Here is a 27,568-nt window from a genome sequence, read left to right on the forward strand (position 1 = left end):
GTCTTACATCTAGGGCAGCAGGGTCTCATAAATTATGCATTAGGAACCTCAAAAACAGCCTAAGAAAAAAGAAAAAACACACAACATCACTCAGAGAATCTCTCTGCTGTGGCACAGCGAGTCGCACACGCACCATAAAGCAGATTTATTGCAGTGTCAGGGAGAAAGTAATCGCTTTAATCAGTGCAACCTTATCGCCTGGTTGAGGGTGGTTGACGGTGCCCAAAACACGGAAATGTTCATCCTGGGGGGGGGGGGGTCTGTGTGCTGCTGATGGTGTGTGTGTGTGTGTGTGTGTGTGTGTGTGTGTGTGTGTGTGTGTGTGTGTGTGTGTGTGTGTGTGTGTGTGTGTGTGTGTGTGTGTGAGTGAGAGTGGGGGGGGGGGTGATTAATTGGGACAGCCCTCGATGATGGCTCGGATTACAATGCTGATTATAATGATTAGATGTCAACATTATTACAACAGCCACTTGTAAGTAATTGCATCCTAGGGGGAAAAAAAGTTTATATTGTCAGACACTCAGACACACGATACGCCCTTGCTTATAAGAGCGCGTGTCACACACACGCACGCACACGCACACACACACACACACACACACAGATGTTAAATAGAGAGAGAATTGCATATACATCAACTAAACCATCCAGTTATCCTCCACCCTGCATGCTTTTGTAATTAGTTTTCCCTCCTGCCTTGTTGAACCTCATACATGCATGGTTTGCACAGTGTTTACTGATGTCTGCTTTCTGTGTCTATTGTTGGCTGATAAGCCAACAACAGATTTCTTGAATTCTATCTTAATTAGAATTCTTGTTTCCGCTAAATTACAATAAAAGTACATTTACAATAAAGTACAATATTTGCCTCTGAGATGTAGTGGAGTAGAAGTAAAAGTACTCAAAATTGTAAACACTCCAGTAAAGTAAAAAAATCCTCAAAAGTGTACTTAAGTACTTGAGTAAATGTACTTAGTTTAGTTACTTTACACCACTGCCCTTATCACACGTCCAAACCATCTCAACCCTTGCTTTATCCCCAAACCTTCTAACCTGGGCTAATGTAGTCATTTCTGATCATGTCCCGCCTTGTCACTCGCCTTGAGAATCGTGGCATCCTCAATTCGGCCGCCTCCAGCTGCGCCTCCTGTCTTTTGGTCAGTGGCACCGTTTCCAAGCCGTACAGCATGGCTGCTCTCACTATGGTCTTAAACATCTTCCCTCTTACACTTGCTGGTACCCTTCTGTCACAAATCACTCCTGACGCTGTCTATTGTCGTCTTATTTCCTTAACCACTTAAAGCCTATCCTGCATTCAGTGGTGTAACGGAGGGGTAGCAAGTGATGCGGTGCGGGGGGGGGGCCACCAGCAGGGGGGGGCCCCGCCTGAGCTGATAAAAATATTTTTACAGCAAAAAAAAAGAAAAACGTTGATCTATATTGGTCAAATAGAACCGAATTAGACCCGATTTGTTTTGCGCTCGTGCGCGAAGCGCACGCGCGTAGGTTGTGCACGCTCCCGTCTGGCCCCGCGATTCTGCGTTACGCCACTGCCTGCATTTGTTGTAGAATAGCAGAAATAGCAGATCTACAAAATCATTGCAAGGCAGTGATTGACTCTGGGACCATAGTGGAAAGTATTAATATGCACCATGCATTAACCAAATAAGCCTTAATGTAATGCTTTGGCCTTTTCAAAACTGATGATCTTAAAGCTAACGACGCGTCATTATGCAACACTTTGCACCAATAGCAGCTATGTTTGAAAGATTTTTGAAAACTTTGGAAATAACATTTTGAACTTGTAACGGTATTTCTACATTAGTGGTCTTGCACATTTTACTTTAATAAATTGTTGGAGTTTTTAATCCACCACTGGCTCTGGGACCTGTCAGTAGATTGGTCCTGGATGACCGTTTTCGTTTTTACAGTGTGTGCAGAATGTAACATGTTCTCTATGACAGGAGTCTTCAACAGGAGGTCCGGGACTCCTGGGGGTCCTCAGAGTTACTACAGGGGGGCCACCAAATCATTGTGTGACGTGAACTTCTTTTTACATTAACCACTTGAACCCTGTAGCATCCCTTTTCTAAGGTGAACATTAGCCGAAAATAGCAGATCTACAAGCTCTCAACGCTGCGAGGCGTTGAGAGCTTGTAGATCGGCTATTTTCCTAAAGAGATTTGGTGTAGGGGGGAAAAAGAGCAGACCAAGTATAAGTAGTGAGTGGTTAACTGTATACACATTAACATGAATCCAACACAACACTACACAATGATAGTGCTGTCAAACAAGTCTATGAAACTAAATCTAGGGAAAAGTTTAATCTGCAATACATCTTTATACAATATGTAGTGGGGGGTCCCTGTTTCATCTCTCTCTCTCTCAGCTAAGGGGTCCTTGGCCTGAAAAAACATTGAAGACCCCTGCTCTATTATGTGCATGTCTGATTCTTTTGCCCTGCTCTCCCACTCCCTGCCTTCTTTGTCTTCTTAATCCTTGCTATATCTTTAAGATGATGTCAGGCTGACTTTGCATTGACTTGACGTGGCCATTACATTTTCAAATATGAATCCATAATTACGCCAATAGATTTCTGGCTTGACCTTTAGCCATCAAAGACGGTGAGTAATGCTCAAGGTGAGCTTTGACTTTCAGCCTTTCTTCCTTGGCAGCAAAGACAATTACTTCAGGTTGGTCTTTGTAAAGTTGAAGGACATTTTTGGCACGTCCAATGACGCAGCGGATATGTGGTAATACATTCAGTCATTCAATGAGAGAGCTATGCAAATGTGCCAGTGTGTGTGACTGCAGAGCCTGGGCTTCAGAAATATTTCCAACTCACTATATTTGTTTTAAAGAAAGGAGGTTGCACAGCTCGTAGTCACGATGCAATAACTTTTGTTATTATTTAAGACATCAACGTTTCGACAAAGTATGTCTTCTTCAGGGTATGGCAGGCATGGAGAAGCAGCTCACATGTATAGAGACTGGAACGAAGGTGAACTCCTCAGGGAGTGTCCTCAATTATCTGGCCAACACCCATGGTGAGTAATTGGTTGCCATTATTGACAAAGGCTTAAAAACAATTAACATTATAATACATTATTAGGGTCTGAGCACTGCTCAGACCCTAAGGCCACACACATCACAAGTGGCAAAAAAATACGTATTTTAATGGTCTCAAAAAGGGGTGTGGCCTAATGGCTCAATAGCACCCCGTACAAAATGTCATGCTTGAAGCCCCACTATTGTATCATGTCCCGACTTACAAAAAATTATCTTGGAGTCATGACCTAAACCCAACAGGAAGGACATGTTTAATTTATAGTGGCGTTTTTGTGCATTTCAAGCCATGTTCATGGGTTGTACTGTTGTATCTGACAATACATTATCATTATTATTATGTTGTTGCACATTAGTATACACACACACACACACACACACACACACACACACACACACACACACACACACACACACACACACACACACACTGTCTGGAGCCGAGTACATCTGGAGTTCATCAAGACCCCCCCCCCCCCCCCGTACCATTCCTCGGTTTAAGTTACACGCACACGCACACGCGCACACACACACACACACACACACACACACACACACACACACACACACACACACACACACACACACACAACTTTGCACCGGTCACACCATGTAGCAGCAAGGCAGTACATTGACTCCTGCATCGAACCCCTGTACTCTGTTCCTATCCAATAAATCGACTTGAGGAACAACTTGTCTGGACCTTTCAACTATGTTTCACACTTACAATATACAGCAATACTTTAACGAACTCCTCTTAGGCGGATTGTCGGATCCGCCTCAAATTCGCTCAGTGTACACACAAGACCTTAACGATGACAAGTTATCAAACGCTTGAGTTTTCGTAAAACTGCGTGACCGTGGCGAAGTGTCAAACTTCAATGCCAAACAGGAAGTGAAAATAGCCGATCTACATTTCCAAATGGCTGGCCTTTAAATAGCCATAACTGCAGTTCCCAGCATGCTAAACTTCCGAAACTTACTAGGTGCACTTAGACGGCCAATAGAGACAGGCTGTAATTGCTTAAACCCCACCCCTTCTGTGTTCCTATTGGCTGGGCTTTAAACAGCCATAACTCCAGTTCCCAGCATGTTAAACTTCCGAAACTTATTAGGTGCACTTAGACAGCCAATAAAGACAGGCTGTATTTGCTTAAGCCCCGCCCCCTGTGTTCCTATTGGCTGGGCTTTAAACAGCCATAACTCCAGTTCCCAGCATGTTATACTTCCGAAACTTGCTAGGTGCTCTTAGACGGCCAATAGTAAGGCTGTAATTGCTTAAGATATGTAGCCTAACTTTTCAGCTGATCGCCATACAGACTTGTATCGTGGACAGAGCTGCGAGGGCCTGGTCATCGCTGCTTGCAGCTTTAATTATTATTCAATTTCACTATAGAAATGCTTTGATATATAGCTCTGTGAGCACATCAGGGTCCTCACTGTTGCTGGTGAGGGATGAATATTCAACTGTATTTTGCTTTACTTTGTGTGTATTTGGGACCCAACCGCAATTTATTTGGTGTTGGCCGGCCCACAGCCTTTCCGATTGCCTGCCCAAATATGTTCCAACCCGTCTCCGTAGGTCATCTAGTGCTGGCCTCCTCAATGTTCCAAAAATTAATTATAAAAAACATGCTTTCTGCTTTTATGGGCCAAAGGTCTGGAACAAGCTCCCGATACATATAAGACAGGCAACAACCATAGATAGCTTTAAAAGCAAGCTCAAGACACACTTTTTTTACTCTTGCTTTTAGTTGATTCCATGTTTTGTTTTGTTCATGCTATTTTGTTGTATTGATTTAATTTGATCTTGTCTCCTTTTAATTTGTTCTGTTTTTGATTGTTTTTTTATTGCATTTATCTTTTGTTGATCTTTTTTATGTACAGCACTTAGGGCTGCATTTGTTGTCATGAAAGGTGCTATAAAAATAGTTTATTATTATATTATTATTATTATGTTACACCAGAGGTCGTGACAGACATAAATCGAGTCATGCAACACCAATACATCAAGACCCCATCTGATGCAGAGTTAAGGGTGATAGTCCAGGGATATAGAGATACATGGAGGTTCCCTCAGGTTGCGGGGGAAATAGATGTATTCCAATCCTAGCTCCAGTTGATGACCCTGCAGATTATTAGAACAGGAAAGTCCTGTTGCAGGGGGTAGTGGAACATAAAATACATCTGAGACATCAATGTTGGCCAGGTAGACACCACAATGCAAGAGCTTTTTGCCAGAGTTGGGCTGGAAGGCCCTGAGCTCAACTTCGTCCACCTTTACTGTGACACCCCCCACATAATGCCAAAGCCCTTTTTTAAGCATGCTGTGAGTGGGATGATTGTGACGTGTGGACTGCTACACACCAAGACCAAGGATACAATGGTGGCCTGCGCAAACAAGTACCTGCAACATTTCGAGGACCTCAAAGATAAGCAGCTGCCAGCTCGACTCGAAGGGGTCCTCCGGGTGGAGAAGGGCCACATCCCAGCCCGGGCTTTACGCCAACTCCTCACTATGTCGTTGCGGCGAGGACAGCCAACTCCTTTTTATCATGAAACTATCAACTACTGACACCCGTAACAGTCATAAGTACTTTATCTCAAGTACACATTTGACAGAGCAACTTTCACTTGTATCTATAGTTTGACTCAAGTACTGGATTTTTTTTCATAAATGCGTGTTAAAGCTGTTCACTGCGAAAATGTTTTGAATCCAGTGGTGTTATTTGTTGAGCTAAATAAAGCTGTTGTTGTTTATAATATTTTTATTAGGTTTTTCAAAAAAGACAGACATAAAAATAAAATGAAGAGTAAGAAAAAAGAGCATAAACGAAGACAAACAATTAATATAAAATAAAGAAACAGGGCATAATTTCAAAACAATGATGGGTCATTACAATACATTTACACTGCTAGATAAAGCATTATGTAGAAAGTGGAAGGGCATACAACCATCAAATAGGTTCAGTGTGATTGAGCTAAATAAAGATGATGACATTAACAGAGGGGGAGTTACCTTTAAGGGGCAGGTGTCAAGGTATTGGCCCATTTTTGTATGATGACTGACAGATCAGGCATCCAATCAGGTGCTCTGGGCAGTCGCCCAGGTATACAGCTACTGGGCATATCAGGTTAGTCGGAGCTTCACCATCGAAGGGACAGGACATTTGATACTTCATTCACATCAACCATAGAGTAAGAGTTTAATGTAATGTCTGTCTGAGTAAGAGTTTAATTTAATGTCTGTCTGTCTGTCTGTCTGTCTGTCTGTCTGCCTATAAACTCTGTCGGTGTGTAGTTTAGCCTTTTTCATTTCTCACTAATTGTAAATTGGAGTTGTACTTTTAATTGATTAGACAAATGTTTTTATATCCATTCCATTATTCTAATTTCTCACTTTTCATTGCTTTTCGGAACACTTTTTAACACTCTTATCTTTGGGAGATTCAGCAGTGTGCTGGCAGTGCACAGAAACACAGCATACCAGCATACCAAGGTGGAGAGACAGTTTGCATGTGTCCTGGCACCAGTAAGACGCTGGTCTAGCTTTACTTTTATTCCCATGGGCAGTGGTGGAAAGTAACTTAGTACATTTACTACAATGTTGAGGTATTTGTACTTTATTTGAGTAGTTCCAATTTCCAATATTTTTACTTCTGCTCCACTACATCTCGGATCCATATATTGTTGTGCCACGCTATGAGCTTGTAGATCTGCTATTTATTTTACACACACACACACACACACACACACACACACACACACACACACACACACACACACACACACACACACACACACACACACACACACACACACACACACACCAGCCTGATCTCCAGAGATTACCGTAACATTGCACGGAACGAGTGCACTTCATTCCGTGGATAGCCGCCTCGGAACTCCCGAATTGCGTGCATATGTACGGCGAGTCCCACGGTGGGCGTAACCAGTCGCAACCCGGAAAAACCCGGAAGCAGAGCAGTCCCCACAAAAAAAATTACGATTCTGTGCCTATCGGTACATAACTCAAACGGCGCTGAGTAGGCACAGGCGAACGTCCCACCGTTCAGGACGGCAACTCGGTCGCCTTAGCTCCCTCGGTGGTCCTTCACGGGGTGACAGTTCGCCTGTGACTGCGTGCCTCCGAAATGGTTTTGTCACAAAGGGAGCGCCGTACCATATGCACGCAATTCGGGAGTTCCGAGGCGGCTATCCACGGAATGAAGTGCACTCGTTCCGTGCAATGTCTCTGGAGATCGGGTTGCACACACACACACACACACACACACACACACAGCTTGCTCTATTCCTCCTACATAGTTACGTACACATGTAATATACTTCATTGTGCTTCCACTGAATTATTGTAATATCTCCTTGAAGAGTGTAAGTGAGCTCCGCCTGTGCACTGTTTATTATGGGAAATAGTACGAGATCCGATGGGGGGGGGGGGCTTCCAGTGTACAATCGAGAGCATTGGTTCGCACAACACATACCATGCAAATTACGCCACTGCAGTAAGACAAAGATAGTAACTGGCTGAACTGCATTCAATTCATAGGGAAGTGTGGATCAAAATAAACAGATAAAGTGCCACGCATACTCAGTGGTGGAAATGGCCTGGATTCGCTTTGGGAACCCTACTAGTCACACATGCACGCGCGCGCAGCGCGCGTGCATGTGTGACCCGCGCGCGTGCGGAAGCGCGCACGCGCGATTTTTTTTGCGGTTCTGGGCGGATTGGGTTCGTTTTTTTCGCGGTTCTGGGCGGATTGGGTCAGTTTTTTTTCCAGTTTTTGGTTTCTTTATTTTGGTTTTAGGGTTAGGATTAGGAGTTAGGTTAGGGTTATGTTATTTAATTCATATTTTTGCATGATTTTACCAATTTATTATCACAAAAAACAATTTCTGCCTAATAAAATATTCAAACAAAATGGGTTTATACTAATGTATTTTGTGGATTATATTAGACAACAACTAGACCGTTTCTCAGCATAGGCATATTAGCCATATAAAGTGTATATTAGCCTATACAAATTACTAGTTACTTGCAAATAGTAAATGAGCATTCATTTTAATGTTGTCAAAATATTCCACGATCAGTGCTGCCAGATTCTGTGAGAGAAACAAGCGACGAGGTCTATGAAAACAAGCCCAAAAGAAGCGACCAGTTTCACCACTTGAGCCCTATTAAATCAGCTATTTTCAAAAATAATCTTGAAAGCAAGCCCAAATAAGCAACTACAATTCAGAAACAAGACAAAAGAAAAGCAACCAGCAACTGAATATTTACAAGTGACTTTACAGGAAAACAAGCCCAAAGTCGCTTATAGTAATCAGACATGGCAACACTGAGCAGGCTCAGCGCACCACAGGACTTACTTGATAACTTTTCATTGCAGAGCAAACATTCAGGAAATCCATCTGAAGTGGCAATGAAAGCAAATGCCTCTGTCCAGGAACTGTTAAATCCTGTTTTCCTCAGCTATCTTTCCTTTTGCCTTTAGAATCCATAGCGTAGCAGTGAACCACACATCCACCGGTTTGTTTACATGGCTGGCTGGCGCCGTGCCGAAACGTGTGTCGCAGGCTATGGGTACAGCAGCCACACATGTCCGTAAAGCGTCCGTCAAGTTGCCGTACGGACGCCGGAAGTCCCATCCACTCCCATGTTAAGTTTAAAACCGGAAGTACCGTTCCGTTTTTTTTTTTACATAGGAGTGGACGGGGCTACCGTCACGTAGCGTACCGTTGCACGCCGTTGTACGGACATGTGTGGCTATGATGTAATTCTTAGTTGACAGAATTGTTGAAACTTAATATTTATTCTACACATTTTTACAACATTGGAAAACGTAAGAATGTTTGTGTCACGTTTGGCCTCATACAGCAACCATAAATTAAAAATGTTATGTAAAAAAAAAAAAAAGATATATATAAAAAAAAAAAAAAAAGTTGGACGCTCTGAAGAGCGTTCCCACACGTGTTCACAGCGTTCCCCCGCAACGGTTGCTATGGGAACGCCGTTCCCAAGCGTGCAACGCCATTTCCACCACTGCGCATACTTAAGGCCAGCATGTCATGCATGGGACTTTAACTATCCCTGCCAGACTGAAGGCTGGGTGCAGGGGTTATGTGTTCATCCTCTGTCAGGGCCGAAAGTCCCCACAAGCAATACAAAACAATAGTAGAATTAGAGAAATAGACATTGTGAGGGCAATTTTCCTGGTCCTCACAAGATACATTGTTGTTTCATGATTTTTAAAACAAGGTTTTCAGACTTTTTTTTAGACAGGTTTAGGGGTCACACTGAAAATAGCAGCTCTACAAGCCAATGTAGGAGATATGCAAGCAGATCTACCAGCTCACAATGTGTCGCACTGCAAAGTTTTCTTTTTTTCCGGCTTTAGGCTTATTGTCCGTACTCACCAGGAGTGTTTGTTATTTGCGATTAATTTGCATGCATTTAAACTTGTAGCAGTTTGTGTTAATAGTACAAGTACAATAGTACAAGAGTAGTAAAGCACACAAGTGCAATTATAACGAGGCGATGAAGTGACATAATATATATTTTTAAATGAGCACTTACCACTATTGACAGTGGGTCGACAGACATGCCATCTTGCAAAGTGCGAGCAGCACCCATGCACCTCCTATGGAGGCTGAGACGTACAGTAAGGACATTGCCATCCATCGTAGATTCTACAGCTGCCACATAGAAAGCCTCCTTACCTTCTCTTTCCTGGCTTGGTACGGGGGACTCTCAGAGACCATCAAGGCTCACCTCGTTGCTGTCTGGTCACCAAGATGATCTAAAAGGAGAGAGCCCAATAGAATATGGGGGGGAGGGGATATGGGAGAAGCTCCATACAAGGCTATGTCCCTATCGTAAGTCGGGGGAACAATGTGTCACCTCATACGCACACCATGCTCCTCTACCAACCAACCCCCCCGAACAGAATTATATAGCAGTATTTATACAATTTCATTACATCCGACAAGCCTAATATGGCCCTGCTTCCCCAAAAGTCCCCCATTGCAGCTGACACCATAGCAACGGGTCATAACATACAGTACATTGTCAAAAACAGCAAGTCATTGATAAGAGGAAGTTATGGTGTACGCCGTTCTGATGCAATCATGTCCGGCGGACCTCGGGCCCGCTCATCTTCATCATGGGGGAGACAAGATGTGGGTCAGGTCCACACCGATGAATACCCAGTCTCCTCGACACAATACACAAATAATAATGTAAAGATACTAATGTATAATATGTATGTATGCATTTTATGAGGATATGTGTGGTGATTTGGCTTTTTTCTTTTTTTTCTTTATACAGGAGATATGGCAGAGTCCAGAGTTGATGGTACGCTGTGGTATGGTAGGGTTACAGCACTGTTCTTACTTCCTGATAGATAGACCTACTTAAATAGTTGGGTTTTCCACAAGCATCTACCAGTCTGGTATAGAGGCTCTCTGTGACACTATAGAGAATAAGCCAGCCTTAGATGCCACACATGCCATGCATACATTTGCAAGACACACACACACACACACACACACACACACACAGACACACACAGACACACACACACACACACACACACACACACACACACACACACACACACACACACACACACACACACACACACACACACACACACACACACAGAGGACTGTTTAAGTTGAAGTGCAGATTATGGTCTCTGTTTTGAATTTGTGTTTACAATACATGATAATTGTCTCCGCCAGGCCGAAAGGCATGGCGAGAGTATGTTTTGCCCCCCTGTCCGTCCGTCCGTGTGTCCGTCCGTCGGGCCTTCTGTCTGTGGACGCCAGAGCAGAACCTCTGCCCCAAATTTTTCACACAGGCCTGTTATAGCGCCAACAGGAGGCCACTTTTTGCTAAACACATTTTTTGACTGTACTCCTACACTGCAAAAAATCAAAATCTTATGAAGTACATCTGGCTTATTTCTATTCAAAATGCCTCATCACACTTAATATAAGGTACAATCATCTAACCAGTCTTATTTCTGTGAGATATAGGGGCTTGTTTTCATACAGTGTAACTTGAATGTCTTGGTGAGTGATAAAATCTTGAAATTATCTGGTATTGAGTCATGTCTTGGATAAAACAAGCTTTTTTGGCATATCACACATTTTTTAAGGCGTTGTGTTATTTGTAAAAGATGTATCCTCTCATATCAAGACATAGACTTAGTTTATTTCCAGAAAATACATCTTTATTGGAAAAGTCAGTTTTCTTTCTTCCCCACACAACATTAAGCATGTGCAATGACGTCTGTGAGCTTATACCTAATCGGCATGTACTTTCTATTATTTAATGTCACATAGTAGTATGGCATATAATCAACAAGATTTCCAGGATCAACAAAAATATTGGCTTGAGCCTGGTAAGGAACTTCTACCTCATACACTAAATACTGATCATTCCACCCAACTGTAGAGAGAGGTTGGCATTCAAAACAATACAATGATGAATTTACAATATAAATGTTTTTCACAAGACCAAACTCTGCATTTTTTTGTTTTGTTGATATTTGAACTGTTTGGTGCTACTATATATGACTATGAATTGAATACCAAGGACCTCAATGGAAACTAGACCGCAAGGACTTTTTTGGACGGACCTTTTAGTCAAAGTATTTTAAATGTAATTGTGCTGTTTTACATTTGTTTGCCTAATACAATATTCAATCAATCAATCAAACCACTGATGACTTTCAAAAAATGGTAACTGGTCATGTGGGCACCAAAACCATCTGCACACTAGGGATAACTGGGCACCAAAACCATCTGGGCCCTCTTAGCTGAGACAGAGATGAGACAGGGACCCCCTTAACTGAGAGAGAGATAAAGCAGGGCCCCCTTATCTGAGAGAGAGATGAAACAGGGACCCCCTTAGTTGTCCACATGTCCCTAGTGCCCAGTTGACCAGGTGCCCACATGTTCCTAGTGCCCACATGTCCCTAGTGCCCAGATGTCTCCACCCCTAAGTGCCCACTCGTGTAGGTGCCCACATGTCCCTAGTGCCCCAGATGGTTTTGGTGCCCAGTTGTCCAGCTGCCCAAATGTCCCTAGTGCCCAGTTGTGAAGGTGCCCACATGTCCTTAGTGCCCACTTGTCCCTAGTGCCCAGTTGCCCAAATGCCCACATGTCCCTAGTGCTCAGATGGTAACTGGGCACCAAAACCATCTGGGCCCTCTTAGCTGAGACAGAGATGAGACAGGGACCCCCTTAACTGAGAGAGAGAGATAAAGCATGGCCCCCTTAGCTGAGAGAGAGATGAAACAGGGACCCCCTCAGTTGTCCACATGTCCCTAGTGCCCAGTTGACCAGGTGCCCACATGTTCCTAGTGCCCACATGTCCCTAGTGCCCAGATGTCTCCACCCCTAAGTGCCCACTCGTCTAGGTGCCCACATGTCCCTAGTGCCCAGATGGTTTTGGTGCCCAGTTGTCCAGCTGCCCAAATGTCCCTAGTGCCCAGTTGTGAAGGTGCCCACATGTTCTTAGTGCCCACTTGTCCCTAGTGCCCAGTTGCCCAAATGCCCACATGTCCCTAGTGCCCAGTTGTCCAGGTGCCCACAGGTCCCTAGTGCCCACATGTCTCCACCCCTAAGTGCCCACTCGTCCAGGTGCCCACATGTCCCTAGTGCTCAGATGGTTTTGGTGCCCAGTTGTCCCAAAAATATGGTGATATATTATAACTCTATGGGTGCCCTGATGCCCACCTCAGGCCACCTGACTTGTATTCCTTCAACCCTATATACATTTAGGCCATTTGAAAATAGCAGATCTACAAGCTCACAGTGCGGAGCTTGTAGATCTGCTATTTTCAAAAGATTTTGTATACATTTTATACATTTGAAAACTTGTGAAAAGGGAAATTCTGCATAATGAGTACTTTTACTTTGGTACATTAAGTACATTGTTATACCAATACTTTTGTACTTTTACTCAAGTAAATTTTGAATTCCAGACTTTTACTTTTAACAGAGTATATCTTTCTACATTGCAGTATTGATACTTTTACTTAAGTAAAAAAAATTAGTCATTTTTTCCACCACTGCCGGTCCATAATATACCAGACTATGTAGGGTATAGTTATATTTCAGTTATCTTATATTTTCATTTTAATTCCACTGCACAAAATGTAGGGAACAAAAACGAATGTTTACGTACACATATAAACCCCTCATAAATTAAGAAACTATGCGTTTTAAATTGATTCATGAATGAATTAGTGTCACAAATCCCCCCTCCTTTTGGAAATGGTAGCGACCCATGGGCGGCTCCTTTGACGTCAGTTTCACACACACAGCTGTGCGCTGAGCTTGATTACAGCTCCCAGGTGATGATGAGAACACCATCTTATTTTTCTGCAACTTTATCAAAGTTTACCAACGAACCTGATTTGAAACCACACGTTATTGCTGGTAAGTTACATACAACATTAGATTTTACTTTTGAAGTTGATTACATTAACGGTGAATGTTATTTATGTCTGAAATGCATCTGTTTGTTTGTACACACTAGCAGAATGCAGCCAAGAAGCTGGGCTAAGTGGCTAACCAGCTAGCTGCCATAACAACATGGATGACTTCACTGTGTCGACTTTAAGGGGTAATATGCATGCAAATATTTTTAAACATAATGTCAGATACTTGTGAGCTTGTAAATCTGTAATTTTTTGGCATGTCCATCATATTGTACCTATTCTGACGCTTTTAATGAAGTTTGATTTGTTATAGATGTGAGAAATGACCAGTGGTGGAAAAAGTACTACATTTTTTTACTTAAGTAAAAGCAGTGGTGGAAAGTAACTCAAGTACATTTACTCAGTACTGTATTTAAGCACAATTCTGAGGTATTTTGAAGTACTTTTATTTGGAGTATTTCCAATTTTCAAAACTTTATTTCTACTCCACTACATCCGAGTCAAATGTTATACTTTTACTCTACTACAATTATTTGAGAACTTTAGTTTCAAGTTACTTTGTAAAACATACCAATTCAGACCTAGATGCTTTGGTTATTTGAAAATAGCCAATCTACAAGCTCACATTTGTGACGCGTTGTGAGCTTGTAGATCTGCTATTTTCAAAGGTTTTTATTCATTTGGAAACTTGTGAAATGGGACATTGTGCATATGCCAAACCCTTTGGATAACTGGAACATGCAGGCTAGTATACAAAAATAATTGTATTTACTCTCATTAACCTGTAATTTTGTCTAGTGACAAAGTTCTAGTTAAACATTATTTTTATATACCTTTTTTGTAGGGCTATTATTTCGAATTTTATATAGATGGTTAGATATAAAGCCACCTATGTGCTTGTTATTGTATTTATGGATGCAGCAGTAACTCAGAGGGTTACAGACCTGTTAACCTGTGTAACTGTGTACAAATGGACCGGTAAGGGTCCATTTGGTTCCTAATTATCAGTCATTTAGCTGACGACCCCCTGGATCAAATCAGTTTAATTAATATTATAAAAACACTTCTAAAAAATATTAGAATACTTAATAATATTTGCAGCTCCAGTCCCCAGACTCCAGTTGGCCCAGCAACCAGGTGGCAATATTTGATATTGTTTTTTTTACCTATTTTCCTATAGCTGCAAGCATCAGTGAGGCAATGATGCGCACCCTGACTCGTTCAGACTTGCGGGATCTTTTACCAGGCCCAGAAAACTTCTTGAGGAGAAGAGCAGTCTGGCAGTCTTCAGGTCATGTTGATGTCGAGGTCAGTTTCTAACAATAACACAGCATTAAGTAGCAACCTATATAAGTCATGATGGCTTATAGAAGTGTTCAGTTGTTAAATTATTTTTAAATGGACTAACTTTAAGTTAACTTTGTTGCATTGGTACTTGTTTAGGCTGTAACACCATTAGGCATTCTCCAAGCCTACCTTTTATTGATTTATTATACCACAAAACTGTTTATTCTGCTTAACAGAGTAATAATGCAAACCATGATCAACAATTGTTAATTCATTTCTCCAATATCCTCTGGTTCAGATATTCATTGGTGTTCGGTTAGCTGGCGCATTAAACATTCTTGTGCTATGTTGTCAGTGCAGTTTAACAACACAGTAAAAAGGAAATGTTGGTTTTGCCAGTACTTCATAATCTTTTATTTTATAGGAATCTGGCCGAGAAGACTCAGGCGGTTCTACTTCTGCTAACAAGTCACCACTGCCACAGACTTCAACACCTGTTGGAGGATGTCCAGCTGCAAACTACACAACCCCTGAAAAGGTTGTGAAGATATCCATCCCAGGCTACGTATACACATACAGCAAACTTGAGCACGTCCGAAAACGATACTTTGTGTTGGCGAAGAGGGGTGAAGAGCGGAACTGCGAAATGTCCAAGGACCTCAGATGCCGGCTCATCCGTAACACCATGACCAGTATGATCGCAATCCTGAGGGCAAAGGGGGATGCTGAATCTGACCGATACCCATCACAACCAGAAGTCACAGATATGGCAAAAATAATAGTCCTGTACTACCCCATGCTGCAGGACCTGAACAATAACACTACATGGGTAAGTGAAATGTATCCAGTTCATGACTACAGTGTTGGCATTTTAAGTGGAGTTTAGACTGCTTTACTTTTGTCTTGTGCAGGTCACTGTGTATGGACAGCTATTCAAACGATTGCAGAACCTGAGATCCCCCCAAAAGATCTTTCCAGATGGGAGACCTTCAAAGAAGCACCGCCCGCAGCCGATGATGCCCCGTCTTGAGCAGCCAACTGACACAGAGGAAATCGATTCTTCGAGTGACTCGACCATCATTCTAGACTGCTCCTCAGAGGAGAATACGACCCCAGAAAGAGGTGACCTTCAAATTTATATTTACACATTTACCCGCGTAGGGGTTCATATTTTTGTGATGTTTACAGGTCTAATTAACCCATATCACATTTTGGTTTTCATGATGCACTCGTAAAATAAAGTAGAAGGGTTAGTATTGGCAAATGTGCATTCTGCTTTGACTGTTATTAGAGACCTGAATCATCCAATATCATGTGCAGCAACTACTTTACTTTATAATCACTCATTCATATCAAATGTTATGTATTTATTTTATGTTGTGTTTGCATAACACAACCGTGTCTCTCCAGCTCTTTAATAAACAGAACATACATTTAACAGTTGTGTTGCCAATTTTAGGCAATCAGGAGAGGGTACCCATTTCAGCTAGAATTTTATAGTGTCCTAGTTCACACATTTTGTCTCCTCACTACTTTGTGTCATCAATTCCAATTTCACGTGTTTATCCTTTATGAGTTCTCTCTTCTGATTTGATAAAATTGGTATCCCAAACTGAAAATGCATTTTATGTTTAGTAGAGATGGAGAGACAGGAGAACCCTGTTAATGAACAAACACACTATGATTAATATCAGAATATAGAGCTACTTGACTTTAATGATGTATTTTTGTGTCTTCTAGCTAACAAGCCGGCAGACATCGACAGTCCTGATTCCGAGTCCGACAGTCCAGCAACCATGGCCAAGCTCCACAAAACCCAAGTCTGTTTCTCAGCTCCAGGATTTGGAATTCAAAGCCAGAAGAGCATTCATCGATTCAGATTCCGTGCGCGATGAGGACAAATACAACAAAATTATAGAGGGATATCCGTGCTTCCATTTCATTGCACATGTAAGTGAATGTTGATAAGGCATAATTCAAAACATCTACCAATGTTTTGCCAATTTCCTCCTAGATGATGCATTCAAACGTGTTTATATATTGAATATTTCATAGGTGATGGAGGAACTTCGCCTCATCCTGGACAAGAATAACATCGACTACATTGATGAACTGAAAGGAAGATGGCACGACTTCTGCCAGAAGCTGCAGTTTTATGGCGTGTCGAGATGAAAGATGATGAAACCTCCAATGGGAATGACCAAAAGTAAGCACTTGATGTTGGGTGGATATATCACGTTGATGTGCAAGTCTCTATCTCTCTTTTTGTCTTAAATATATATAGAGATATCTATTGTAGATCATTGATTGTGCATTTTTATCTAAGTATAAATGTAATGAATCTTTTCCTCAACAGTTCAACAGGCTCTCATGGTCCTCCGTGCACTGCCATCACTGTTCCCCTCTACGACTGCTGCTCCAAAGAGGCTAGGAGACGCGAGTGAGGCTCTGGTGCATGTCCTGGAGGTGAGCTGTGTACAACATTACAGTATAATATTCACTTGTCAAAAGCAACACAATCTGATGTGTTGAAATAGTTATAGCTGAAGGTCCTGCATATAACTTCATCAGGATTTAGCTGGCTCAGGTTTAACAAATGAAATGATCATTGAAACAAAAGTGCATTACTTGATAGACGGATGTGTGTGTTTTGTGTTAAAGGAAAAAGAAGACCCCAATGTGTACTTGAAGAAGCGTCCTCTATCCTCTCCTGTGCTGATTGTGAGTGAGTCCGGCTTCCTCCTGGCTATAGGAGATGAGCCCATACATACACTCCCAAAATGTGAGGTAGCAGAGGGTGTTTTGTACCTTATGGCCTACTATTATGCCCTACACCTTAGGTACCCCAAGTGTGTAGCCACTCTGCCTTCTGTCATACAAACGGAGGTCCTCATGGACGAAATCCATGAGGGAGACCTCACTCCATCTTACAAGAAATTCATGGCCGATTGGAAAGCTTTCATCGGCCACTAAAGCTTATGGTCAGATGTGGACTGAAGTACCCCCATCCCCATCCTTGCTATAATCCACAGCCTAGATAGTATTCTAGGCTGCAATCCACAGCCTTAAATTCTATGTAGCCTTGTTAGCCGAGCAGTACATGTTCAATACCGAACCGTTTAATTTGAATGTTATTACACTGCACTTTATATTGAGGAATGTGTTATATTAACCAGCTGTTTGTGTTAAAGCAATAACTTTATTTTGAATCTTAAAATATCAGGGTAGAGGAAATATTGGTAGAGGTTTGGATTGTGTAGTTACCTTGCCATGATGCAACTCCAAAGGTAGGCAAGAAATCAAAAATGATTGGTCCATTGCCTCATTGGCTTACATTGTATAGTGAAACAGCTCTCAAAGTCACTCTTTTGGCACGTAAACAAACGCAAACAAAGCTGATTAAGACAAAATGGAACATCATAAAACCCAGTACTGTTTTTTTCCACTTTTTTTTTATAAAACTATTTTTATGAGGAACAAAACCTGGACTGGATCCGCATCCGGATCTTCAAATAGTAAAATCAAGTGGAAGTTGAAATCTTAAATTTAAAAAGGAAAAACATGGGTTTTGTGATGTTCTATAATGTCTGAATCAGCTGTTTGTGTACGGGCTAAAGGAGAGACTTTGAGAGCTGTTTCACTGTACAATGTAAGTCAATGAGGAGCATATTGATCAATTTCTAATGACTATTTTGGATTTCTTGTCCACCTTGGAGTTGTATCATGCCAAGGCAACCCTACCTTGTGTTCTTGCCCTTTTAAAGAAATGCCCTATTTGAATGTGAAAATATACAGTAAGCACTTTGTACGTGTTTTGAGGGACATGACATTGGTCATATGTTCAGGTATGACCTCAATGTCATACACATTTGACATGTTCTGCGATTTTCAATATTGTGTGTACATGTATTTATTGTGAGCCAAAAAGTATTGAAAGCATCTAATGCCAGTGCAATATTATTTTATGTTTTCTTTTTTATGTTGTGAATGGCCTCTGTCCAGTCAATGGTTGGAGGGAAGGGTGAATGGTGCTCCAGTCAGACACACTGTATGTATACTGTGAAGTTGCCATGTGATGCTGCACGTACTGTATTTTATATAAGGTATACATAGAAAATAAATTGTATTTCTTTAATGCAAGACTTGTTTTAATTATTTCAGTCTTATTTGAAGTAGGTGATGGGTCTTATATCTAGAACAAAATCACTTTTGTAGAGCTTAGAATAAGATGCATACGCTTGAATTGAAATGAATAGGCTTGCCAAACTGGGTGATGGGTCTTATATCTAGAACAATATCACTTTTGTAGAGCTTAGAATAAGATGCATATGCTTGATTTGAAATGAATAGGCTTGCCAAACAGGACAAAATGTCTTATTATGACACAAAAAGCATTTCCTAATATTAGTAACAATTGTTTAATTTGAGTATTTCCAGCTAACTTCAAGAAATATTTGATCTATTATATAACTTAATATTAGTTAATATAGCTCACAATTAGTTTTTCCTACTAATTCCAAGATGTATTTTTATCTTGAAAGCCCACATATCACATCTTATTTCAAGACATCTTGACAAGCTAAAGTATACTAGTTCCATTGGCAGATTAGATTGCTTATTTCAATCAAAATACACTTGTATTACATATTTTTTTTCTTATTTTTAGATGGCCATTTTTTGCAGTGTACAGATTTTGTCCAAACATCACGCAAATCGGTACACAGTATCTCTGTAGTCATTAAACAAAACTGGTCTTTCTGATTTTTCATATTCCATCCTGATTGGCTAAGATTGGTTTCTGAAGTTTTCAGGAGTGCTCCGTTTTGAACAAAATGCCTCAAATCATGAACACAGCATGCAATTTCCGTGAAATTTTGCACGCACATTCCCACTGGGCCGAGGAAGAAATGCCACTTGAAAATGTTCAAATCGGCCTCATGGTGGCGCTATAACATGCCGATTCGTGTTTTTACCTATAACTGCACCGAGTAAAACTTTGTATGTGCACTCCCTAGAGGCCAAGGAAACACCTTTGCTCTGCATTTTTTACATCTACCTTTTATAGCGCCACCAGGAGGCCGACTTATGTAAAACAAAATTTTGTATATTAATCCTTCAGATTGTATCCAACACAAATCGGTACACATGATTTCTATAGTTATGTGATCGAGACGGATTTGTTTGGTTTTTCATATTCCATCATGATGGGCTAAAATTGACATCTAAAGTTTGCAGGAGTGGCCTGTATTGAACACAATGCCACAAATCATGAACACAGCGTCCGATTGCGGTGAAACTTTGCATGCACATTCACACTGCGTTGAGGAACAAATGCCACCCTGTCAACATTGCCCTTCTATAGCGCCACCAGGAGGCCAATTTTTGCAAAACATTTATTTTTATTTTTATATTACTACAAAAGTGTTAATACAAACATCACGCAAATCGGTACATATTATCTCTTTAGTCAAGTGATCGAGACGGATCCGTCCGATTCTTCACATTCCAACCTGATTGGCGAATTCCCAACATTGCTGGCCCACACTAACCTACCTGACCTGGCGGAGACCTGTGCTCCGAGGAGCACTTCTTCAAGTTCAGCAGTATTTGTTTTATAGTGTCTGTTCTTAATATATTAACTGGAGAGACTCATGTTAACCACTGGTTGATGACAATGATGATTTATGCATTTTGTGTTCACTTAACTCATTCACTGCCAGAACTGTTCTTACTTCCTGATAGATAAACCATTTAATTAAATGGTAGGGTAGCATAAGTGTTTGTTCAGTAACAGGAGTCTCCCCGTCTCTCCAGCTCTATAATAAACAGAAAATACATTTCCAGGTGGGTGACAAAACTGACAAAATGGGTGAGAAAGTACCCACTTATAGCTTCAACTTTATAGTGTTCCAGTTCCTATTTTGTCTGCTCAATTATTTGTGTCATCACTTACAATTCCACTTGTTTAATGTGTATCCTGTGTGAGTTCTCTCTCCTTATTGAATACAATTGATATCCCAACCTGAAAATGCATTTTCTGTTTAATCCAGAGCTGGAGGGATGGGGAGACCTCTGTTACTGAACAAACAATGAGTACTATCCGAGTATAAAACCATTTAACACTTATTGTTTACATAAAAACACAACTTACCCTACCTTTAATAAAATAAATGGCTGGAGAAGGTTCAGTTGGGCCAATTAGTTATAGTCATTGTTATAGTTTATTTTTCCAAAGAGCCTTAAAATGTGTATTACATTCACTCATTCACACACATTCACTCACTGACGGTGGAGGAAACATTGTACCTGCTCTTGCGGAGCAGTTATGCTGCGTTCACACGGGCAGATACACAGATACAAAGATACAAAGATACAAAGGTACAAAGGTACAAAGATACAAATTCAAGTTGAGCTGAGTTCAACTACCAGATACAAAGATACAAAACTACAACTGTAGCTCCGATGACGCAGCAAAGCGCGAACCAATCACATTGATTTATTTATTTTTTAATCCCTCCCTGCTTTTTTCCACCCTGTTCTGGCTTGTAAATGGTAAATGGTGCATTTAAATAGCGCTTTTATCCAAAGCGCTTTACATAGATTGTGCATTACATTCACCCATTCACACACACACACATTCATACACCGATGGCAGAGGAAACCATGCAAGGCACCAACCTGCTCATCGGGAGCAACTAGAGGTTCAGCGTCTTGCTCAAGGACTCTGGGGGAGCCTGCGGTTCCCATCCGGCCGCTCTTCCGGCCACTCTACTCCTGAGCCACTGCCGCCTCGTAAATCCGGACGCCGATGGCCAGAGCGAGACACCATCGTGGGACGGCGTCAGGGCAGTCAACACGGTGCCTGGAGGTGGAAGTCTGAGGGCTCTGGGGAACCATAGAATCCAGGCCACGGCAGCCAGCACGGGGTGTATGGGACGAGAAAGGCGCCTCGGTCTGGTACGAGCGGTGCGGCACGGACCCCTTCTGGTCCCCTGGTTGTCCGGAAGGAGCCCAGCAGGTCCTGGGCTTCTCCCTTTCCCCCTCCTTTGAAATTATTTCCCGAACCAATGACGTCATCCGGCGGGAAAACGGAAACGGAAATGCACCGGTTTCCTGTTTGGCTCGGAACTACCGCTAGTAACAAAAAGGAATATCACTCTGTTTTTATGGCATTATTGGATTTGAAGATGGAAAAACAACAGCAAAAGAAAGCACAGCTCACGGTAACTAAAGCTCCACTGGCTAAGAGAAACGATCTGCAGATCTGCAAAACAACAAAAAGAACGCTTTTGAAACGCTTCCGCCTTCCCGTGAAAACAAATGGAATTCTGGGTAAGGGCGCGCTCCCACCAAGAGTTGGCTGGCCACTGTTAAACGCAGGTTGTGCGCGGCCACAGTTTTTTGCAGCCAGCGGATTCTAAAAAACGGGAGTGTCGCGCCTGTCACTCACTTTCAGGACCGTCCCCGTAGCCCGCACTGCCTGCTGCCTTGAGCACCATGTTGCTTCCTGAGTCTTGAGACAGTCCGCCTTCCACTCACCCGATTGGACAGAGGGAGAAAATCAGCGCCTGCCTCCAGCAGTTTTATGCTTAGTCGCGGAGAGCAGATAAACGCAAGGTCTGCGCGACTAGCGGAAAAATCTGCTCTTGCGTGAATCAACGCATTTGCATTGACAATGCATTGGCAGATTCTGCAAACAGCGGCCAGCCAACTCTTGGTGGGAGTGCGCCCTAATGCAGGACTCCGCTAAAGATCTGCAATGACGGTAATGACCAGCAGAGGTTGCTAAAAATCGTTATTTTTGGACTTTCCTGGTACGGCTTTAAGTAAATGTATCAATACTGCAATATAGAAATACTCTGTTACAAGTAAAAGTCTGGAATTCAAAATGCACTTGAGTAAAAGTACAAAAGTATTGGTATCAAAATGTACTTAAAGTAGAAAGTAGCTAATCATTATGCAGAATATCCCATTTCACAACATTTTCAAATGTATAAAATGCATACAAATCTTTGGAAAATAGCAGATCTACAAGCTCACAATGCGTTGCATCGGTGGTTTTGTAATACAAATAAAAATCTACAAAGTAACTAGTAACTAAAGTTTTCAAATAATTGTATAGGAGTAAAAGAACAATATTATTTGCCTGAGATATAGTGGAGTAGAAGTAAAAGGAACTGAAAATTGGAAATACTCCAGTAAAGTAAAAATACCTCAAAATTGTACTTAAGAACAGTACTTGAGTACGTGTACTTAGTTGACGTCACCGACCGTGTTGAGCAACACAGATACAAAGCGACAAATATGCTGTGCATTTTGGTATCTTTGTATCCTTGTATCAGGAAGTTGAACCCTGCAGCTCAACTTGAATTTGTTGCTTTGTATCTTTGTATCTTTTGTAGCAGATCTACAAACGTCGGATGCTGCTTTGTATCTTCATGTCGCTGGCTTCCATTGAAAATGAATGGTAGCGTGTATCTTTGCATCTGCCCGTGTGAACGCAGCAATAGGCCCTATAACTGCTCGCTTAACTGTTAGGGGTTCAGTGTCTTGCTCAAGGACACTTTTGCACGCGGCCAGGAGGAGGTGGGGATTGAACCCCTACTCTACACTCTGTCTCCTGAGCCACTGGTGTGTACGGCGATCAACCCAGCCTGTAATTAGAGAAAGTGTAGACTGTTCCTGGCAGGGCTAGGGAAAGCACCTTACCCACCAGTCTGGTGTAGAGGCTCTCTGTGACACTAGAGAATAAACCAGCCTTAGATGCCACAAATGCCATGCGTACATTTGCAAGGAACACACACACACACACACACACACACGCACGCACACGCGCACACACGCACACACACAGACACTGAGGACTGTTTAAGTAGATGCCACAAATGCCATGCATAAATTTGTAAGGAACACACACACACCCACGCACACACCCGCACGCACGCACGCACGCACGCACACACACACACACACACACACACACACACACACACACTGAGGTCTGTTTAACTTGATGTGCAGATTATGGTCTCGGTTTTGAATTTGTTTTTACAATACATGATAAATCGGCAATATTTTTTTATAGTGTCCGTTCTTTATATATTAACTGGAGAGACTCATGTTAACCACTGGTTGATGACAATGATGATGTATGCATTTTGTGTTCATTTAAGATCAGTTAAAACAGGCCGGTCAAATTTGATAGGGAACACTGCAATAACTTGGGGTGCAGCGAACACTGACGGAGGGTTAAATAAAATGAGTCATGCTAGGCAATTCATGCGCAGAGCAAGTTCTGTCCGGAAACTCAGCGCAGTTGTTGGCGGCCGACCATTGGGCCGTCTCAGCTCCACGTTCACATCCACTCATCCAATCACACACTCATTGTCTCCGCCAGGCCGAAAGGCATGGCGAGAGAGTATGTTTTCGCCCCTGTCCGTCCGTCCGTCCGTCCGTCCGTCCGTGTGTCCTGTCTGTGTGTTAGCAGCTAATCTCTGGCACCGTTGGCCCGGTCGCTCCGAAACTGTGCACACACACTCCCTGGATGCCAATTCAGAACCTCTGCCCCAATTTTTTCAGATGGGCCTGTTATAGCGCCACCAGGAGGCCGATTTGTGCAAAACCCTTTTTTTTTACATTACTCCTACAGATTTTATCCAAACGTCATGCAAATCGGTACACAGTATCTCTATAGTCATGTGATCAACACAAATCTGTCCGATTTCCCATATTCCATCCTCATTGCCTATGGTTGGCTTCCAAAGTTTGCAGGATTGGTCCGTTTTGAACAAAAAGCCTCAAACTATGCACGCAGCTTGCGATTTCCGTGAATTTTCACACCCACATTCCCACTAGGCCGAGGAAGAAATGCCACCCTTTTCACATTGGCCTGTTATAGCGCCACCAGCAGGTCTAATTTAGCAAAACACATTTTTGGAACAAAATGCCTCAAATCATGAATGCAGTGTCTGATTGCCGTGAAAGACCTAAGAATAAATGGCACCCTTTTCACATTGGCCTATTATAGCGCCACCAGGAGGCCACAATAACGTACCTGACCTGGCGTAGACCTGTGCTCTCCGCCTTTTTCTAGTTTACACTTATTTCTGCAGATAAAACTGAGCTTTGTATGTTTTCCTTCCATTCCTTTCCTTCCGAAAGGCATGGCGAGAGAGTATGTTTTACCCTCCGTCCGTCCGTGTGTGTGTCCGTGTGTGTGTGTGTGTGTCCGTGTGTCCTGTCCGTGTGTTAGCAGCTAATCTCTGGCACCGTTGGCCCGGTCGCTGTGAAACTGTGCACACACACTCCCTGGATGCCAATTCAGAACCTCTGCCTCAAATGTTTCACATGGGCCTGTTATAGCGCCACCTGAAGGCCAATTTGTGCAAACCCAATTTTTTTTTTAACATTACTCCTACAGATTTTATCCAAACGTGATGCAAATCGGTACACAGTATCTCTATAGTCATTAAACGAAACGGGTCTTTCAGATTTTTCAGATTCCATCCTGATTGGCTAAAAATGGCTTCCAAAGTTTGTAGGAGTGCTCCGTTTTGAACAAAATGCCTCAAATCATAAACACAGCATGCAATTTCCATGAAATTTTGCACGCACATTTCCTCTATGCCGAAGAAGAAATGCCACATCTTATAACTGCACCGATCTGTGTAAAACTTTGTAAGCGCACTCCCTAGAGGTCAAGGAAAAACCTTTGCCCTGCATTTTTCACATCTGCCTTTTATAGCGCCACCAGGAGGCTGACTTATATAAAACACATTTTTTTATATTACTCCTTCCGATTTTATCCAAATTTCACGCAAATCGGTACACATGATCTCTATAGTCATGTGATCAAGACGGATGTGTTTAATTTTTCATATTCCATCCTGATTGACTAAGATTCACATCTAAAGTTTGCAGTAGTGGCTTGTTTTGAATAAAATGCCGCAAATCATGAACGCAGCGTCCGATTGCGGTCAAACTGCACGCACATTCACACTATGTTGAGGATCAAATGTCACCCCTTTTTTTTTGGCGGAGACCTGTGCTCCGAGGAGCACTTTTTCTAGTTTAATTCTCAGATCGCTCTTTGTAAACTGGAAGTTTGCACTACTCATTCCTGCTTGCTTTTGCTGCTGCTCGTGCTGATGCTGCTGCTCTCTCCACTGCTGTCTTGCAAAACAATTGCTGCTCACCCTCCACCACCCCAGCTACCACCTGTCGTTTTGGATCTGCTGTTTATGTTAAAGGGATTTCAGAGTCCCTATGGTTGGGAGATGTGCTTTGTCAGAGTACCTAAAAGCAGATCTAATTCATTGCCAAACCATAATACATATATTGCTCATTTTATATTCAATAAACATATCTTATCGTTCATGAGTTGTCCTTTACCGCCATGGTGTTCATGGTTATGTTTGTTGTTCATGTTCATTGAGAGGCAATCTGGGAACCCATCGCCAACTGAAAATGAAAAACAGCGCCCTCTGCTGTTTGTTCTATGTCTGTTGGCTCTGGGCGGAAGAAAACGTAACGCCAGAGCGCAAGGAAACCGGTGTTTGTTGTATGCCTTCAGCGCATCACTTCCGGTTGGTGCGACTATGTTTTCATTCCCACTAACAATATTTCTACACGGAACACTAACACCACTTCTCCCAGAGAACATGGATCGTATTGGTTATAAGCCCACTTGTTTCTATGATGAAAGAGTAAGTTAAAATGTGAATATCTTTCCGTGGTTTTGTCTGCTCCGCGGACGCTATTGTTAAATTAGTTTCGGTTTGTTTCGAGGGGGGAAGGATCGACGGACACGTGAATCCCGCCCACTACATTTGATTGGGTAAAGCGCGGCCTGCTTCCTGATCTGAAGGCACGCCCATGCGCACACGTTATGACGAACCTCCCCGACAGATTCCAACGCAGTGCAAGAATCTGTTCTTGAGAGATTAATTGAGAGGCAACGCTGTTGCCGCCCTGTTTCATGCCATCGTTCATGTCAGTTCATCGTTTACGGCTGCTGTGGTGTTGTTTTCTTAAGCTGCACTAAAATGAATTTCACCCACTTTTTTACCTTGTAAACCTGTGATGTGACAATAAAAACTGATTCTGATTTATCCATTCATGAGTTGTCCTGACAGAACTGTAATTGTTATTATGTCATTTCCTTTCTCCAACAGATGGCTTTAAACTCTTCACTAAAGGCTGGGTCGAGGGCTATGGTAAAAAGACCACCCTCCCGTGTCAGCTCTTTCCTGAGAACAGCGCGGTTTCCATGACAATCAGGTGGTTTAAGGGGTCACAGTGTATTTACGTGTATAAGAATGGTCAGGAGAAAAAGGGGAAGGGCTATGAGGACAGACTGACCCTGAACACCAGTGAGCTGCAGAAAGGCATCGTGTCTCTGAAACTGAGAAACCACAGCTATACAGAGGATAAAGGAGTTTACATCTGTCAGGTCCAACATGGAGAACACCAGGAGGAGGTTGCTGTGAGATTAGGTCGTTGTAAGTGATCTCCCGTCACAGTGAATTATCACGAACCTTGACATAAACAACGATGTGATCATGTTCATCTCATGTGTTTTAATCAGTGATGGAAAGGAACTAAGTACATTCATTCAGTACCAAAGTAAAACATAGCAGAGCTACAAGCTCACAACGTGCCACATTGTAGCTCACCTTATTTTCGAATAGCGAAAGTATGACATAGGACTTTAAGGTAGGGTAAGTGATTTCCTGAATCAAATC

General features: G+C 42.2%; 3 protein-coding genes and 1 long non-coding RNA gene across 5 annotated transcripts; all 4 read left to right on the forward strand.

Annotated features, from left to right (window-relative positions):
* Window positions 1-6,169: 6,169 nt before the first annotated feature.
* On the forward strand, window positions 6,170-27,379 carry LOC308086531 (butyrophilin subfamily 2 member A2-like). 2 transcript variants are annotated; one of them, XR_013933253.1, is made up of 3 exons: window positions 6,170-6,264; window positions 10,412-10,438; window positions 26,999-27,379. XR_013933253.1 is itself a non-coding variant. In XM_080430097.1 (3 exons), the coding sequence occupies exons 2-3, from the start codon at window positions 10,417-10,419 to the stop codon at window positions 27,331-27,333; spliced, it is 372 nt and encodes a 123-aa protein (XP_080286223.1). In that variant the 5' UTR covers window positions 6,170-6,264; window positions 10,412-10,416; the 3' UTR covers window positions 27,334-27,379. The 2 variants fall into 2 exon arrangements, 1 of the variants encoding a protein (XP_080286223.1); XM_080430097.1 differs by having other exon boundaries at window positions 10,412-10,453.
* On the forward strand, window positions 13,636-15,350 carry LOC308087646. The gene is made up of 3 exons (XR_013933357.1): window positions 13,636-13,723; window positions 14,719-14,846; window positions 15,250-15,350. It is a non-coding gene; the product is annotated as an uncharacterized lncRNA (long non-coding RNA).
* Window positions 15,472-16,988, forward strand: LOC308086338 (uncharacterized protein; the record flags this gene model as incomplete). The annotated part of the gene is made up of 4 exons (XM_080429859.1): window positions 15,472-15,654; window positions 15,737-15,947; window positions 16,566-16,775; window positions 16,881-16,988. 3 exons carry the CDS (start codon window positions 15,472-15,474, stop codon window positions 16,718-16,720), a joined length of 549 nt encoding a protein of 182 aa, XP_080285985.1. The 3' UTR covers window positions 16,721-16,775; window positions 16,881-16,988.
* On the forward strand, window positions 17,012-18,629 carry LOC308086687 (uncharacterized protein). The gene is made up of 3 exons (XM_080430329.1): window positions 17,012-17,031; window positions 17,182-17,291; window positions 17,487-18,629. The coding sequence occupies exons 1-3, from the start codon at window positions 17,016-17,018 to the stop codon at window positions 17,796-17,798; spliced, it is 438 nt and encodes a 145-aa protein (XP_080286455.1). The 5' UTR covers window positions 17,012-17,015; the 3' UTR covers window positions 17,799-18,629.
* Window positions 27,380-27,568: the final 189 nt, after the last annotated feature.

This window comes from Gymnoscopelus braueri (genome assembly GCF_963280865.1).
Source record: "Gymnoscopelus braueri genome assembly, chromosome: 6".
NCBI classification, from domain to species: domain Eukaryota; kingdom Metazoa; phylum Chordata; class Actinopteri; order Myctophiformes; family Myctophidae; genus Gymnoscopelus; species Gymnoscopelus braueri.